This window comes from Lissotriton helveticus, chromosome 11, assembly GCF_964261635.1.
Source record: "Lissotriton helveticus chromosome 11, aLisHel1.1, whole genome shotgun sequence".
Classification (NCBI taxonomy): Eukaryota; Metazoa; Chordata; class Amphibia; order Caudata; family Salamandridae; genus Lissotriton; species Lissotriton helveticus.
In genome coordinates this window covers 10,447,247-10,466,287 of record NC_136072.1, presented here as the reverse complement: position 1 = coordinate 10,466,287, position 19,041 = coordinate 10,447,247, and the positions used below count along the sequence as shown (strand labels likewise).

The following is a 19,041-nucleotide window of genomic DNA, read 5'->3' as shown; positions in this document are numbered from 1 at the left end:
GTCGACAGAAGGAGTGAAACCTACTGTTTCCTTGGGACGGGGTGTACATGGGGTCCTCTCCCCAGAGCTAAGACGACCAGGGGATCCCAACTCCTGGCCCCTATTTCACAGATGGGGCCCCGGATCCCCAACTCCTTCTTCCCATTTGAATGCTGGGAGCACTGTTGCACCACAGAGAAGTCACCCTGGGATCCCCAAATTTAGACCCCAACAACAAAAAAGGAGAAATGGGACTGCCGACGCACTTCCTTCATGTGTGGTGGCCTGACCCTGCTCCCCGTCCCTTTTTCCGGGGTGAGCAGGCGGCCACAACACAAGGCTACATCCTGCCTGCAGAAGAGGGCAGGCAAGAACAGCCTGTGGGCGTCCTACACCACATGCGGAAGTGCAGCCAATGCATGAGGAGTTGGCTGGGGGCCGCCTGGGATGGGCTCTCAGGGCTGTCCCAATGAGGTCCTACTTTCAGAGTGCCCTGGTGAGACCAGGCACCCCAAAAATAAAAGAGAAGGCTGTGTGGTGGGAGCCAGCACTGTGGGTAAAAAAGGAAGAACAGCAGCAGCTCTCACCGAGAGGTGCCCCATAATGCCCTGCAGGTCTCCACAAATTGGTGTTTTCCCCAGGTGATGGCCTCAGGATGGCAGGGCCACCACCAAGGATGCCTCAGGAGTGCAGGGGAGCTTCAGGAGTGATGATGCTCTCCCCACATTTTCTAAATAGTACTGGCCCGAAGTCTGCAGGGTCCAAAATAAGATTTCCCAGGATTTTCCCTGACTTTTCAAGCACTTCCAAGGCTGGAGTATGTGCCCTTCAGCTGGGAGTGCAGTGCTCTCTATGGGAATAGTTTATGGCTGCCGTTAGTGTGGCCTAAAGTTTGTTGAAGAAATGTCCACGTTGAACAGCAGGGCAAAGTTTATGGTTACATTTAGTTTTGATCAAAATATAATGCCCTATTAAGGCTAGTTTTATAATTGTGTCTTCCTTATTTCAAATATATAAAATACACACAGGCTCATGAGAAATGCATATTTTTCTTGTAAATGCTTTTATTGAAATAGTGATGTTGACAGCCACTAGTGGCCAAAGTACATATGTTTTATTACCCATATTAAGTGATGATTTAATTCATGGTTATATAAGATTATTGCATTTATGCCTAACATGGTGATTTTTGACCTTTGGTTTGATGAACTTGACTCCTTCAGGTGGTCAGAGGTGATTATGCAATGTCATCACAAGGTAAGAGTCAAGCGCTACAATGGGGTGTTTGGGTTCCCAGTGGAGGGCAAATGCAGGACATGCAACTAATGGCCCATTTCCTTACATCTCTCTGTTTACCCTTCTTCATCATTGAATAGCTGGAAATATTAATTTTGATTTCTTAATCAAGTGAAAGGGAGAGGCTTTTGTAGCAGAGTGAACTCAACACAATTATGCAAACATTTTAGAATACTGAGGAACATTAGCTGTGTTTAAAATGTCACTTCATTAACTCACTCTTGAGAATGTCTTCATTCAGCCAGAGGTATGTAAACAGAGTGTAAAGCAGAAGCATACTTTTTCCTTAAAGGGGAGAGTGTTCCAGTCACAAAGATGCCATTACCTGAAGCAGACAGCTCCATGCCCTGGAAGGTGTACAGTGGAGAAGATTATAAGAGACATGTCCTGTTCTGTGGCACCAACCTCATCCAGAGCAAGGCATCTGCTTCCGGCCCCGCAAAAGCTGTGGTTCTGCAAACTGGTAAGTTTCCTAAATCAGCCTTGCCTTTGTCTGTGATATTAGTTTGATTGAGTCTATTTGCAAATGTTCAGATTGCATAATATGGTACAGTGGCAAAGAAAGGGTGTATATGTGTTAACATACCTTAATGGCTATTAAACTCAATCAATCATGGCATTTGTAAAGCGTGCTACTCACCCGGAGCGGTCTCAAGGTGCTGTGGGGGGGGGGGGGGGGTGTTTGCTACTGCTTGAAGAGCCAGGTCTTGAGTTGCTTCCTGAAGGAAAGTTGGTCCTGGGTCAGTCGGAGGTGGATGGGGAGGGAGTTCCATGTCTTGGCTGCCAGGTAGGAGAAGGATCTTCCTCCGGTGGTGGCTCTGCGGATGCATGGAACGGCGGCAAGGGCAAGGCTGGTGGATCGTAGCTGGCGGGTGGGAGTGTAGAAGGTCAGGCGGTTGTTGAGGTACCTGGGGCCCAGGTCGTGGAGAGCCTTGTGTGCGTGGGTGAGGAGTCTGAACGTGATCCTCTTGTTGACGGGGAGCCAGTGCCGGTCTCTCAGGTGTCCGGACATGTGGCTGTGTCGGGGGATGTCCAGGATGAGTAATGCGGAGGCGTTCTGGATGCGTTGGAGTCTTTTCTGAAGTTTGGCTGTGGTCCCGGCGTAGAGGGTGTTTCCGTAGTCCAGTCGGCTGGTGACGAGTGCCTGGGTGACCGTCTTCCTGGTTTCAGTGGGAACTCAGAGCTGACTCGTGATTCCAGTTTTATTAATTGGTGGGGGTACTTTATTCCTTATAATGCACACTGAATGTCTTCCTGAGCATACAGCAGAGCAGAGATCATTTAAATTTCTGCACTATGAAAACAAAACTAAATACCATCCATCTTTAAAAATTGTCATGCAGAGGTTTAAAGCTATTTACTGAAGAGCACTTTCCAATGTATTTTTATCATGTGGAAACACCCTTGTATATTCCTTTGGCAATAAAACAAATAACATTTCAGTGGCATGTAAAGTGGATGCATGATGGTACAATACATTCCATTGCAACGCATAACCTTTAGCACGCATGCATTACAACAAAAATTCCATTACGAAACTAAACATTTACCATGCACTGCTTTACAACGGATACGTCTCTATTTAAGACCCATGCCTTTAAAATTAATTTCATTGTAAAAGCATGAATGTTAAAGGCATATGTGTTTCCCCCAGCCCATTTTAAAAATACCCCTCCTCTGCCTGAGCCCTGAAAGCAGACCCCAGCATGACCTCCGGCCACAGCCCTGAAATTAATACCCCTCCCCTGAGCACTAAAAGCGCCCCCCTGCACAAACACCCCCTGGCCTCCAGCCCTTCTTTAAAAGTGCCCTTCCCCTGCCCTGAGCCCTAATAGTGGACCCCAGTGTGACACCCTATACCCCCAGCTCTTTTAAAAAATACCCCTCCCCTGAGCCCTAAAAGAGGACCCTGCACGACTCCCTTTTCAAAATCACACTTTCTATTTACTACATATGAATTGCCCCGAAGGTAGGTCTTGAGTGCCCATAGAGCAAAGTAAACTGAATTAAAAAAACAGGACAGGTGTACTTAAGTTTTACATATCCAGGCAGTGAAAAATCTCCAAAATAATTGTTCACTATGGCAAGGCTAGCTGTCCCATATGAAATCACTGTGTTGATTTATAACACCAAATAACCTTTTTGGAATACCTAGAACAACCATTCAAGGACTCAAATTAACAGGAATATAAAATCCAATCTGATGGTAAAGTCTGATTTTAAATTACTATTTTTTAAAATGCTACTTTTAGAAATGTGCACTCTCTTCCCTAAAGCCTCTAGTTGTCCTTTCAGGGATAATGCCCAAATGTCAGCTGGCAGCAAACTGGGAGACATGAATTGCTCTTTGGAAGGGGAATAAAAGGGCCTTGGCTGGGAGGAGGTGTGACCTCCTCCTGAAGGGATGGTCTGGGAAAGGTGGCCTCTAACTGTATAAGCTTGAAAGGCGCAGCACCCATCACAGGCAGATGTAACTCACATCTAGGTCTGCACCTGCCATTGTCTAATTAGCTAGAGTGACTCCAAACCCAGTGGGGGTGGAACCTTCACCAGAATTGTTTTTGCAGGGGTAGTGGCTCATTTCCCTGGACCCCCCTCAGAGCACACAGAGGTTTGGCCAAGGGAAGAAAGATTCTGCCATGTTGGATTTTGCATTGAAGGGCACGCTGGGATTGTTTAGGGCCAACACCTATGAAATAATGTTAAAAAGGGTAGGGTTGCCCCGAGAACCTTTTCCCTATTTGTTTGGAGCCTCGCCACCCACTAGGGCCAGTCATAAAAGTGGCACCCATTGATATGATGTTCAAAACACTGCTGGACTTGTGGAAAACAGAAGAAGGAGGGCACATGCTGAGCCAAATGATTAGAACTCAGGAGTAGGACGGAGTTGCTGTTTACCTATGGAGAGAAACCCCAAGTGCTGCACCCGCTCACACTTGAACCCCGGACAGAAGAGTGGACTCCAAAGGCAAGTTGGAAAGCCTTCATGAAAGCACCAAGAATAAAATCTGCAAGAATCCTACAACAAAGAATAGCCCTGCCGACCGATTCCAACTGGACGTGCCCTGGACCCTGCTGGTGGCTTCTAGGAGATTGATCCATGACTCACCAAGTGGTGCCCAAGAGGTCCTGGACCCTTGGCTGGTGTTAGAGTGTGCTCTCTCTCCCTCACAATTGCAACAGCAGACACTTAGAGCCTTATTATGAGTTTGGCGGTCTAATGGTCGGCCAAACTCATGGTGGGGTTGCAGCTACCTCCGCACTGATGGTCTGTCCGCCCTATAATAAGTAGGGCGTCTGTCAGCTATAGGACTGCTGCTGCCACCAGGGATGCTTAGATCGCTGGCGGTGTTGTGTCGGTCTTGATGTGCTTGGCGTGGTCACCTCTACCCCACCAAATAAATTACGAGCTTCCTCTCCACCACAGTTTTCATGGTAGTGCTCCCACCATGAAAACTGTGGCAGAGATGAAACAAAGGGGGCCAAAAGGTCCCACTGTTGCATCTGCATGGGGGGATGCATGCAGGGGGGCAAATTGTGTGCCCCTGGTCTGCCTGCACCCGCAGTTCCTGCAGGGCATGGACTTAACAGTCCATGCCCTGCAGGAACATGCGTTTGCATTCCACTGCCGTGCTTTTTTTAGACCTAATGTGGGGGATTTTACTAGGACCAATGCTGAACAGCACCTATTGTCTTCAAGCCCTCTGTCGGATCCAATCAGCAGCCCTACCCACAAACGAGATAATTCCTCCATGAAAAAAGACTTAGGGCCTGATAATGATCTTGGTGGATGGGATACCCATCACAAACATGACAGATATCCCATCCACTGTATTACAAGTTCGATGGGATATAATGGAATTGTAATACGGCAGATGGGATATCGGTCACATTTCTGATGGAGTATCCAATCCTCCAAAATCGTAATCAGGTCCTAATACAGAAGGTAAACTTTTCAATGGTACGAACCTGCTCCATGTATCTGGCCCGCACTCCATAGTGGTCGGCCTTAAATTTGACTTTGACCTGGTCTTGTTCAACCGGATACCCGCAGTTGAACTTGGCGTTTTTTGGTGCCAGAAAGCTCTAAAGCTACTGAAAATCATATCTCCCCTCATCAGATTTTTTTACTTTTAGTATATACTTAAAGATAAACATATTTGCTATTTCAACAATTGGATTGGTTTTTTTTATTGTGCTGTTTTCTACCCATTAACTGTGTTGGTACTGATAAATACTTTACACCTGTTTTCCTTTGAGTTACGCTTAACTACTCTGTGCCACAGCCACCCTGGACTGAGCTAACGTTTAAAATAAAGTAAGCTATGTGGCCCTGATACAGAATAGTAAGATTATTACTTGGAAAGGTCCCACAACCACCCCAACTAATAATCCACTTTCCTACACCAGGATTCCTGGAAAGGCTGACAGTCATCATCCAATTTAAAGTCTTCAGGCATCCATTAGGGAAAGATGAGATTCACATACACAACACACATCTATTATCACTTACTGTGGCTTCCTAGGAAGACTACCAACACATTTTAAGTCACCCCCAGTGAACTTGTGTTCACACTGACATAATCTTACATAGTTTCTGGCATTATGCATTGCAAATATGATGTAAAATGCCTTTGATAATGTTGATGGATTGCAGCTCAGTCCCCTCAACCTCACGCCCCAATCACCAGGAGCATGGTGAGGCAGAGAGGAGAGACCTGTGCACTGGCAATGTTCATGAAAACACAAAGGTTGTTTTTCTGTGATCTGTGGACAGTCTCACCCCATGTGATGGAAGTCTGCATTATCAGCTCTACATTTAATGCAGGTGTCTTCTGCGCCTGCCTACATTTTGCTGATATGCTCAGGGGATAGGTACCTGCAAACATATGATCCTAGGTTTTGTGGAGGCTTTTTTGGTATTATCCAGTAAACTTCCCCCGTTTGGTGTCTGATATTTTTCTCCCAGTTTTCAACTCTATCTTTACCTAGTTTTTGTCATGTTTGCTTAGAAGAGTTTGAGCAGTGCTCCATATAGCTGTGATACAGTCCCCTTGTGCCCTCTGTGTGCCAGGATGAGTTATGCAGAATGTGAGGTTTCAGATGAGTTCATCTCAGATCCCTGCGTCAACGGCTTTAGTGTCACAAGCCCGTTGTGGGGAATATTTACAAACATTGTACGCCGTGTTTGCATCACAAAAGTGATGCAAATCGATGCAAAGTATTTTTTTTCCTATTTACTTTCGAGCGCCAAACATGTTTAACACTGGGAAATCTTCAGTTTGGCGATAACTGTTCATTAGATTGTGTTAAGAATGGACTGAGTAATACGAAAGTGATATTTATCTATTGGGTATTTCTAAAGTTGGAACCCAGCCACAAGGCTGTGGAGAGCAGTATAAGGTAAAATCAATGAGCAGTAGGAGATGTCGGTTTGTTGTTGACTATTAATGCATTTGTGATGTAGTGTTCTTAAACAAGCATTTGCAATGCAATCGGTCTTGCCTTTGGGACCTTATATGTATTTAGCTATGCAGCACATTAGCCTGGGTGCTGAAACGTCTACTGTTCTTTAACATGGAGGGAAAGTAAGTACCAAACTGCATGACAGGCCAGGTATGGGAACACATGGAGAGAAATATTGCCTTTCAGCGGGAAATGGTATAGTCCAAAGCCATGGTTTTAATATAAAAGTAGGGCCTTCCGTGGTCATGTCACTGAAAATACAAGATTTGAAAAAAAATGTTATTGTCTACGGGTGCTCGTGGAAGACAATTTCTATGGACTGAAATCTAGAGAATGCTAAAGTGATTCTGGTATTTTACTGACCCCTGCTGGTCGTTTTCTATCAAGAAAGTTAAATAGAGGCAGTTGCAAGAACATTTTTAAAAAGAAAGTCTCTCAGCAGAAAGCAATTCTGGTATTTTACTGACCTCTGCTGGTCGTTTTCTATCAAGACCGTTAAATAGAGGCAGTTGGACAGAGAAAAAAGTCCCTAAGCGGAAGCAGACAAGTCCTAGGGCTGATCGCCAGAGCCCACAAACTACATACACATATAAGTATATACTAAAGTATATACAAGAGGTCTCAAAATGCTCGACTTAAAATGGTAAGTCTTCAACTGTTTTCTAAATTGGAGCAGTGTTGGGATGTCCCTCATGGATATGGTGGTGTGTTGGCTACAAACGAATATATTAAACTGATTACATCTTATTTGAGTTACGTGAATACATTGCCATTGCACTAATACATGCACGAGCTTTAGCAAGTAACAATTAAAGGTATTTTGCAGAGCTCAGCTTCAGATGGCATGGGAAGAAAAGGGAGTAATGCATGAACTTGCACGAAACTCAAAAGATTACAGTTGCAGTAGGAAGAGCACAATCTTTAACACAATATTATCAATGTGCTAGGAAGAAACATTTACACAAATAATGAATGACCATCTGTTTGTTCTGCCTGAGAACTTAAATGTTGAGTAAATGCTTTGTTCTCTGGTCTGCTGTGGGGGCAGAATCACAGGCCCCAGTATCGCTTGCAGTCTGGTTAAATGGAAGAGAAAGAAAAGAGTAAGCGCATGTTTCTGATATGTTTACTTTCAAAATGCTTGTGGGTATACAATATGTTTTGTGACTATTGTCTGTATGCATCCCTTGTAGTTGTTGCGCAGCAAGCAAATTGATAGAGCCTGTTCGGCCTTTCGATTAAAAACCCGCGCGTATTCGAATACAATGTTGTGTATATATAAACACGCGCTAATGTTGCAAAGTGAACCAGCTCCTCCTCCCTCCCTCCACATACTTCCCAGTCTGCCATCCTGTATATGTAAAAATGCGCTAATGTTGCAAAGTGAACCAACTCCTCCTTCCTCCCTCCACCCACTTCCCAGTCTGCCATCCTGACACTAACTGTCCATCCTAATATATGTTGACTATTGTCTCTATGCGTCCCTTGTAGTTGTTGCGCAGCAAGCAAATCAATAGGATCTTTTCTGCCTTTCGATTAAAAACACTGTGTATTGGACACGCGCAAATTCGAATCCAATGTGGTGTATATATAAACACGCTCATAATCGAATCCAACGTTGTGTCAAACTTTCAAAGCAATAGGTTAAGAACTTTTCGGAGATTTAAGATTTTGAACAAACGAACATTGACATTTGTATGAGTCTGTTCAGGATTTCGGTTAAAAACACGTGCATATTCGACATGCACATTTTTGAATCCAACGTTGTGTCAAAATTTCAAAGCAATCGGTGAAGAACTTTCGGAGATTTACGATTTTGAACAAACAAACATTTACATTTTTATTTATATAGAATAGAAGATGCATATGATTTTGATATCCATTGTGTACACACAAAGTAGGGGGACATTATGCGGTGAAAGGACAATGTTACTTGCACCTAGTGTTTCATTGTTTCTTTTGTGAAACAACTGCTTCTCTTTTTGTTTTCTGTTTTCAATTGAATGTAATTGCAATTGACTTAAATGTATACAGGAAAGATATGAAAACCGACACAATGATGACTAAATGTAAGGACAATTATGAATCCATTGTATAGTCTCTGGCCATTGGACAAAGTAGGAACCTCTACAAGAGCACCAATAATCAACCATGTAAATGCCTGAAACTTAAGACATTTAGAGACTGATCACAAGTTTGGCGGTCCAACCACCCGAAGACCACAGCCACATCCTCTGGAAGACAGCAGTGCTGGTGGTCATCCGACCACCATAGTACAAGTTCACTGTGGTGTCCGCGGTGCTGCTGCAGTTATCTTGCACCAGTGGTGACTGGTTTTCCATACATATCAATGCCTTTGTGAGCATTTCAACTGCATATGTGTTGAATGCAGATATATGTATGATACATGTGGAAAAATACCACCTACCCATTGCCGGAGTCCGACCCTAATTTGGGCAGTCCAGGCAATGGTTATACGGTACAAAGAACACTAACCTGTGTATTCCTCGGGGCGAAGATGCTGCTGTGTAGGGGTGACCTGGAGACAGGGATCCACTTCAAACTCTGATCGGAAGAACATGAAAGGAGTGAGTATGCACTTTAAATCCTTATTTTCCGCTGACCTCTAGGCAGCGGTCCCACTGCAGCCGTTGACTCGTAAAACAGCCAACTCATAATACGGACGGCAGTGAAGCTCCTCAGTACCACCCTATGGCAGTTGATTTTTACCAACCCGGGTGGTCGGCAGTGTGCTGGCGGTGTTGGCATTTCTCCTGCAGACTTTGCAATCCCAATGCTCCTATCTGGTAATACAATGGTCGGACCGCCAAGGTCGCAGCAGTGGGATTGCGAATGCAGACATGGCAGTCAATGGACCTCCAAACTCGTAATAAGGCCCTTAGTTTACTAAATATCGTATGATGTATTGGACTAAACTCCTAAGCCATGAAGGACCCTCTAATTTCAGCTTATTACCTCCTTTGTATTGCCCCTTACTTTTCACACCATCATTGTGTTCCATTAGCCTGGCATTGGTAGCCTGCTTGCTTGTTGCCTTACTAATCCAAGATGAATCCTCTTTAAGCTTCATGTGATAAAATGTTGGTGTCAGCCCCAGTGTTCAGCTCTACAGATCCTGTATACACACTGTTCACTGCTGTTCACCCTGGCATTGCTATATGCACTTCCTTAAGCATTTGACCTCTCATAATCTCATTGTTTCTCTATCTCCACTAGGGTTCAACACAGCAAAGGGTGATCTGGTGAGGTCCATTCTATATTCCAGGCCTGTCAACTTCAAACTTCACCAAGACGCAGTCCGGTTTCTCATGTGTCTTGCTGTAGCTGGCCTCATTGCAGTGATTTACACAATTGTGATGTACATCAGGGCAGGTGTAAGTAACATTTTCAATAATTCACTGTTTTATGAGGCTTTTAATGTCTTGGTGAATCCAGTTTCAAAAAGGTATGGCTATTCGGGTGTGGGTTAGCGCTAGGGGAGGCAGGGAGCATTGGGCCACTGGCGGAGCCTGGTTTAGTGCTAAGGGCTTGGAAGGCAGTGGAACATTGGGGCTTAGAAGAGGGCAGGGTATGACTTTGGTTCCAGGTTGTTCTCCTACTGCCAGGTGTGCTGAATTTCACTTCTTGCTGGTTTTCCCACAAACCTGGATTGCTCCAGGGGTCAACATGGATGTGCTGCAAACACCAGCGGTCATGGAAGGACACCTGGTCATTGGACAGGTGTGAGGCCAGGGACTCATCTTCAACAAAGGAAATAGTATGGAAGCCAGCCGGTCTACCCCGGCTATAGTAGTACCCATTTGTTGGAGGGAGGCCACCATGGATGTTCTGTTTGGCGAATGATAGCTTGACAAGGTCCAGGACTAAATCTTCTATTTGTACAATGTAATGTCTGATGCAAAATACATGTACACTCACAGTCTTCCTGATTTCTTTTAACACTAATGCAAAGCAGGAAAGAAAACCACATTCATTTCTAGTTTTTTACATGATAGTACTGAAAGAGTGCTGGGCCATCCTTACCATTTATCCTCCGATAGACTTTTGATGTTGATTAGGAAGTAATAAAGAGCTAACATTCACCACGCAATTTAATATTCATAGAACTCATTTCACCACTCCAGAGGGAGCAGGAATTAGGTACCAAGGTTAATAATGTTTATTACAAATTAATAGCCAAACTGATATAGATGAATCTCAAAAACATTATAAAGGTACAAAATCACCAAAGGTAGACCAATTCATCTTACAAAGTCCAGTCTCAATAATAGGAAACATATGAAAAATTCATTGGCAACAATGAAAAAGGGCAAACATATGATTTGATGCTCAGTATAGTATTTCCGGTTCTACTGATTAGGCATAAATAATTCTGAATACCTAGTCAAATCCTACACTATTTAAAGTCATGTAGGGTAAGCACGATGCATTTTAAAAACAAGCAGGAAGGTGTCTGTACAAGAAAGATTTCAGTAGAAACCTTTTCTGCAGAGTCAAGTATGTGGCATTTAGCTTTACACTCTCAGAGATAAAGTAGAAAGGTCTGTACGTCTCTAAGTCAGGAAGGGGTCTGAATAACACAGCAACTGAACATCTAATTAAACCTAGAAGATTCAAAGATGAGCACATCTCTCACTTGGTCAATATCAGTAGCTTTCCACTCTCCCGAGGTTTACATTTTCCCGTTCTCTTGATCCTCGTATCCCACAAGTAGACAATCCGGGTGACCTGGAATGTTTCCTCCCTCCTGATGTCCCATGAATAGACTCTCCTCATTCAGCTCGTTGGCTCCACATTCTTTGCCAAATGTTCTTGCTTGTTCCTTGCTATCACTAGTACAAAGATACTCCTTTCACTGACTATGAGATGACAGAGGTGCACCTGCAGAGGAGAGAACATTGCAAAGACAAACTTCTTGTTCATGTTGATGGATAAATGTCTGTGACTGTAAGCTTAAGGCCCACAGATATGCTAACTTATCAAGTCATCTAAATGTCCACACTGGATACATGACTCAACAGCCACAAATTATTCAAAATAAACACAATAATGTAATAAAGGCAAGCTCAATTTTCATTAAGGAAACATGCATACATGTGAATGTAAACAAGAACTGCAAATCCTCACATTATAATCAACGTTAGGCACATATACATTTCAAAATCACTTGTCCCTAGTCAATGTACTGCATTATATGCATTTTAGCGCACCACTTTACATTGTAAGTCAATAGATTTAATAACTATAACATTTTGATAATAAAAGATATTTTAATAACTAACGCTAAAATTCTTGTTACTAAAATGAAACACACCAAAGTATATAGTGTCCCTCACATGTAAATATTGCGTTTCTGTGACCTGTTAGGGTGCAACTAAAATTACGCTGCTCCGCCACTGTGACGACTTAAAAGGTACTAGTCCCATAAAAAGCGTGCCAATGCCCAGGACCACCGCCAGCCCACCTGCAAAATATAAGCACTGCTTTCAACTCCGAAAGAATACCATAGACTGCCTTTCTCTTGGGCATATGAAACAGCAATCCAATCTAATTGGCCAGTATTCTGCTTTTTAATGCAGAACTATATTGCCCAGATATAGGTTGCGCATTCCATCAAATGCAATTGCACCTTTAAAGTGATCAAACACAATCCTGTTTTGAACCTTTCCCACCCACCTGATGTTAATAATATGATTGCCACATATCTTTTTTCATTTATACTGGAAGATCAGTCCTCACAGGTCCAGATCACATGAGAACAAATCACTTGTTCATATGGCACAAACTAAATTCTTGTTGACATCCTTCTATAGTTTGTCTAATTATTTCAATTAAGGATGTGAAGATCTAATGTGCCATTGGTCCTGGAGAGACAAGCCATAAGTGGTTGCACCCCTAAAGTTCCCAACATGTCTGATCCTAGTTCCATTTTCCAATCAAAAGTTACGGTGCCATGCAGTTCAAACATGACATGTTCAAAATGGAAAACATATTGTACACTTTACCCAAAAGGACTGTTGACTTTCCTTTCAGTATCCAATTGAAATATTTAATTTTAAACTTGGCCCATCTGCCACAGAGCTACCTGTGTACTGAGAGTCAATAATCTTTCTGACTCAGTCTACACATGTGTGCACTTACTCTTACCTCAGATATCTGTAGCAGCTGATATTATTTATTTAGGAACTACAGGTTCCAGCTGAAAATCATTTTAAAAATGAAAAATACAGTCAGTGTGACTTTATTGAGGGGTCTCACACCACATCAGAGGTCCACACCAGTGGTCCACAAGAGAAAAATAAATCTGGGTGATGTCACATTGAGATCTCGGATCCCTTAAAGGCTGGGTACTGGAGGTTTGGATAAAATTAGCCCACAAAACTGTTCCCTAACATAAAAAGACAAGTGACTGGAGATCAGCACATATGATTGTCCACACTTGAAAGAATCTGTTTTTCTACTCCAATCTGAATGCACCACAGTAAGTGTGTACAGACTGAAGAAGGGCGCTCACTGTTTGCTTGAGTGAAAAGGAAAGCATGGATGATATGTTCATGGCTGTGTCGGGAAACAACCTTTACAACGCAGTCATTAGTTCACACTTCATTTACAACACATTCATTACATCGCAACATCCTTCACAACGCATGTCACTACAACGCAGCCATTACATTGCATGTCACTACAATACATGTCATTACAATGCATGTCACTACAACACAGGCATTACATCGCATGTCATTACAACACATACCATTACAACACATAGTATCTCCTACACCATATGACACTTACCCTACTGTTGCACCCACTGTAGTTAAAATAGTAATTTTTACCCCTACACTATCCAGCACTTACCCTACTGTTGCACCAACTGGAATTAGAATAGTAATTTTTACCCCTACACTATCTAACACTTATCCTACCGTTGCACCTACTAGAGTTAGAATAGTCATTTTTACCCCTACACTATCCAACACTTACCTCAAATGAAATGTAATGGTATGCGTTGTAATGGTATGCGTAGTGATATTATGATGTGATGTAATGGAGTGTGTTGTAATTGTAGTTTTAAAAATGCATTGTAATGGCATGCGATGTAAAATGATGCATTTTAAAGGATGTTGCGATGTAAAAACTGAGTTGTAAAGGCATGCATTTTAAATGTATATGTTGGACCGTCATACATTTGCTGTGTCTAGTGTGGGTGACCGTGTCTGCAGGGTATTCATGAACTACCATCTGTGGACGTAGTGCACACAAAGCCAATAACATTTATGTATTCATTGTCTTCTAAATGCATACCACTTTTAACTTAACAATGTAAAATAAATAAATATTTTCGAATTTTACGTTACAATTTGCAGTGCTAACGAGACTGAACATTCTAGCCATAAAGGTCTTTGTTTGTATTTGCTTACAATGTGGTGTCCTTCCCCCACCAGAAACCCACCGAGGAAACTGTACTCATGGGGATCACCGTGGTAAGCATCGCAGTGCCACCTGCTCTCCTGGCTGCTCTAGCGGTGGGTGTCATGTACGCCCAAAAACGGCTGAAGAATAAGGGCATCTTCTGCTTCAGCCCTCAGCGGATCAACTTATGGGGACAAGTCAACATTGTCTGCTTCGACAAGGTAAAAGCAGCAGTTTGAGTTCATCTTGAATGCACCTGTTTACAATCACTTCAGCTTTAGTACATATTCATAGGGGAGCTGTAGCCTGTAATAGTCGGATTGGGGTACAGATTTGTGTGGAGGGACTGGGATAAAAAACACTCAACACTTAGGCTTGGCAAAGGTTTATCTCCGCTCACACAGTCAGGCACATACAAGAATGTTCAGTTTGACTAGTCTAACCTATGATTCCAGAGTGTGGCCAGCTTCATCGGAAGCATAGCTAAAGGTCAACTGCCCCATCTTTGCAATGGCATTCTTAGTAATGATGACCACCTGATGGGACATTCTGTGCCAGGAAATTCAGAGGAAATCTGCTGAACACTCTACCTTTAAAGAGACAGGGTAGCAGGTGTGGGAATAGAGAGAGATGGAGGGTTGGCCAAGAGCTTATTCTGTACAATAGCGGCCAACACATGCGTGTTTGTTGTATCTTTATCCTTTGAGGCATCCAATTGCCAACTCTTACATTGTGACATTTACACCATTAGTGCTGTGTGTGCACATGGAGCAGAGACTAAGTTGGTGTGACTCCAAAATGAATCTTAAGTTAATCAGAGTTTTTGATGCACCTAAAAAGATCTGCAGGAAATATGGGGTCTCATTGTGTAAATGGGTGACTTGTATCCTTCACCATTTGTTCTTTCCTGGAACAAAATACTCAGCCACTAATTGCAAGTGTGATCCTCTTATATTGCCACTCAGAATCTCAAACCAGATTAGGTTGTTGGCTGTGAAAGCCAACACCATCCAAAAGTAGGCCGGTGTATAGTTTATGTAGATCTGGGCAGGATGCATGGGAGGGGATGCATGGTTCTTACCTGTGTGGCACTTAACTGCATGGTAACATCCTGGCTGGTAAAGACTGCATATACCTTTTACCTACAAACAGGTTAGCAAGGTCTGTCCTTTCTTATACCTTTTTCCAGGCTTTGTCAACTGATGGGGAGAAAACATCCATAATATTTGTGTAAAGAGGGTTCGGAGTTTACCTATAAGTATGCCTAGGTTACCATCTCCTATCATGCAAGCAAAATATTGTCCTCCACCCAAGACACATGTCTTTAGTGTTGAATCCAATTCACAAAGTCAGTGTCTATGTCAGAATTTGACGAGCCTGGACTTGCTGGGCAGCAGATTCTTTTGATTTTTGAATACTTTGTAATCTAAACTGCATGATGCCATTGTGCATTTGGATTTCCGTTGAAGAGTCAAGGTTCCAAACACAAAGGTTATAAATGATGGCATGTCCAAGCTAGTGAATTCAAATCAATGTCATTTTTCACAAATTATATATCTGGGAAGGAGATGAAAAATGCATAATTCAGCACCAGGATGCCTTGAATCTTCTTGATATGACACTTTCTGGAAGAGGTGCAATAAGTTATATTATTTCATATTCTGCCGCAGACAGGAACCTTAACAGAAGATGGCATGGATCTGTGGGGGCTCGTCCCCTCAAGAGAGAACAGGTGAGGTTGGCCACTACCTAAATGGATGTTCTTGTATTTTAAATGACAGAAATTGAAATATCATATTCTTGAATTTAAATTACTTTTCTATCATCTTTACATTTTATATTAACATGCAGTGAAAATAATGTCTATAGCTATAATTTGCACAGCTAAGACCTCATTATAACCACCAATTGGGAAGTGGAACTGAATCACTGATTTACCAAAATTCTTACATATTTAACTCTTTCTTTAAACATTTGTATCCATTGAAAGATGTTCTTTCCCTCATTTAAGACAATCTTAGAACCACCTTAAATTGGAAATGACAGTCTTAAGCCGTGATGAATAGACTTAAGATATTTTCAAGCAAAGATAAAACTTTTTTAAATCATTGCAATATTTTCTAATATAAAACTACCACAAGGCAGTCTAACATTGAAGGACAGATCTGTTTAAAGACAGTGTGAAGACTGATTAAAGACAGAATTACAGCTTTTGTAAATTTAATTCACTTTCGTAGCATAAGACCATCATTGGATGCCTAAGTTAATTAAGAGAGGAGAGACACAACTTGGACTATAGGGAAAGGATGGTAGCAAAAAGCTTGATTTCCTACAACAGGGCAAGCCGAGATGACCACGGAAGGATCAGTATAATAGTGTGATGTGTAGAGTTCATAGACAAGTAAACAGATGTAGAAATGCAGAGAAGCACTTGAACAAAGTTGAGGAGAAGTAAAAAAGACATGCATAGAGGAAGCGATGAGAAGAAACTGAGGTTTATAAGGGTTACGTTTAGGAAAATAAAGGGCATCCCGTCCGTCCTCAGTGGTGGTGAGTCAGACTCTCTGGTGATGGATATCAGTGTGAGCCGACACCTGTAGACACGGGGAGATATCATTCCATACTGGTGGACAGAAGCACCTTTATTGAGTCACTAGGATACCGCCTGCCTTCATAAACATGTTAATGCTGTATTTCTCATTCTTTTAAAACAATATTGTTATCCCTAATGAAAGGCAAGCATGAGTCCTCACTATTGTTTCTGTTTCAGTTTTCAAAGTGTTTACAGGTTCAACTCTGGTGCAGCCTTACCCTGGGGGCCTCTCCTAGGAGCCCTCGCGAGCTGCCACTCACTGATGGTCATCGATGGGAAACTTCAAGGGGATCCGCTGGACCTCAAGATGTTTGAAGGCACTTTTTGGGTAACTCATCCTTGCATTGTTCATACTCACCATCACATTGATATCAAAGAGCCAGACAATACAAACCTCAGCTGTAGATAGTACTACCCCTTACAGCAGCCCTTTTCTTTGAATCGCCAGAGCATCTAGTACAGTGATCTGTGTCTAAAACCGGGTGAAGATTAGTACATGCTGCCCTGATCACTCAACTGTCATCTCTTCAAGATCAATGCAGTAATTAACATGAAGTTGGTTAATAATTGTCCCCATTTTATAAGCAACTTTTGAGTTTGTGATGTGCTGAATATATTGTCACTATTTTCCAATGAAGCATAGACCACCTCTGCAGTTTAGATTTTGAATTATACAGACACATCTGCTACAAGAAGACACAAAATTGAACTAGCTCAACAATTATTTTTTTTATTTGTTTGAAGAAGTTTACTTAATAATGTCAGAGTGCCTTGCTGAGCCCTCACATTATGAGTGTGCTGCCATGTCAGAGACATTTTCTTTCCTGAAGTGGCTCCTGTGTATTTGGCAGGAGATAGCATTAGAGAAAATGGAACAGTGGCTGCTAGTCCATCTTTGGGAAAAAATAACTAATGTTCCACATGTACCAAACTTTTCTTCCATTGTGTGGAGGACATTTGTTTAATTTTCCTGTCAGATATTGTCATGGTTAATACTTGACAGATCTAGACAGGAAAAGTGCTACTGGAAATGTACTGTTGGGATAGCCAGCTTTTCCTGCAAGTGAGGTGGGGACATGAGGCATTTTGGCATGTATCTGGTTTCCATGCACATCTAAGTCATCCCCAAAAGTAGTGGTGCTATAATAGAACACAGAGAAGGCAGCATCAGTGGTTAATGAGGTTTGACACCTTGTGGATTCCCTCTGTGACAAGCTAGACAGAAGGCTGGTGATACAATATTTGCTTGAGGTTTCCTTAATTGGCGTCCTCTTTCCATGGAAATTCAGCTTCATGTACCAGGCATGTCACTAGAGTAAGAGCAAGACCATCATTAAAATGTTAAAAATTGTCAATGAACAACAGGAATAGAATTTCTGCAGCACCGTCACCCATAGGAAAATTTTGAAACAAAGGCAAATAATTAGTTTTTAATTTGAATCTAATGAGGTGACCTTGAACTTGATGGTGTGTATTTCTACCCTTACCTTCTGCTTCTGCTGCCCACTGCCGATGCCATGACTGCCGTGTTCCTGCCCTCCCACAACAAAGAAGGCTTCATTTCCACTTCCGCTCCTGATGTTGCCAGATGGCTAATGCTTCCAGTGCACATCAGACACCTGCTCGTATTTCTGTATTTCTTCAAAACTTCCTTGAGTCTGTTGATCCTTATGGATCTGATGGTAGCGGTGTGGTCAAACTTGCCATAGTTGGCAGACTGTCATCTTTCACCTCTATTTGACTTGATTAGACCCATCAGATTTAATGTCAAATGTCAAAGGTTCTTATCTAGCGCCTTATCACCGAAAGGTCTCAAGGCGCTTGCTTTCGGAACCCGTCCTTGCTTTTTCCCTGTGAGATAACCCCTACTGGGCATCCCCAAGGTGAAAGCCAGGCATCCCGCCGCGGGGGGCCGTAGTGGAGATTAAGCAGGCTATTGCCCAGAGTTGCAGAGTGTGAACCCGTGATTCGAGTAGGCACCGAAGCGAGAATTATCGAGTCCGTGGACATTTTGATCTCAGGCCCCTGCCGCGTCGGGAATTGAACCCTGGTCCCGGGTCTAACCTCTGCTTCAGTGTCTGCCTCCTCTAACCAGTGAGCCACACTTCTCCACTTCTCCACATTTAGCATACAACATGTGCAAGGATGTTGGTGCTGTGCTGGTGGACCGATGGCCATGTGGCTGCAGATTGCCACTCACTTTCAACTTGCAATCCTCCAATACGGGCCTCAGGTCTGGTTGGTTTAAATCAGATAAACAAAAAACCTGAGCA

At 42.7% G+C, this 19,041-nt stretch overlaps 1 protein-coding gene across 1 annotated transcript in view; it reads left to right on the top strand.

The window, feature by feature from the left end:
• LOC144791845 (putative cation-transporting ATPase 13A4) overlaps positions 1-19,041 on the top strand; it is a 366,292-nt gene that overhangs the window by 154,213 nt on the left and 193,038 nt on the right. The window contains exons 10-14 of the mRNA XM_078666630.1: positions 1,568-1,738; positions 9,979-10,136; positions 14,208-14,396; positions 15,846-15,907; positions 16,946-17,096. Coding sequence (XP_078522756.1) covers positions 1,568-1,738; positions 9,979-10,136; positions 14,208-14,396; positions 15,846-15,907; positions 16,946-17,096 — 731 coding nt within the window. The remainder of the gene's footprint in view (positions 1-1,567; positions 1,739-9,978; positions 10,137-14,207; positions 14,397-15,845; positions 15,908-16,945; positions 17,097-19,041) is intronic.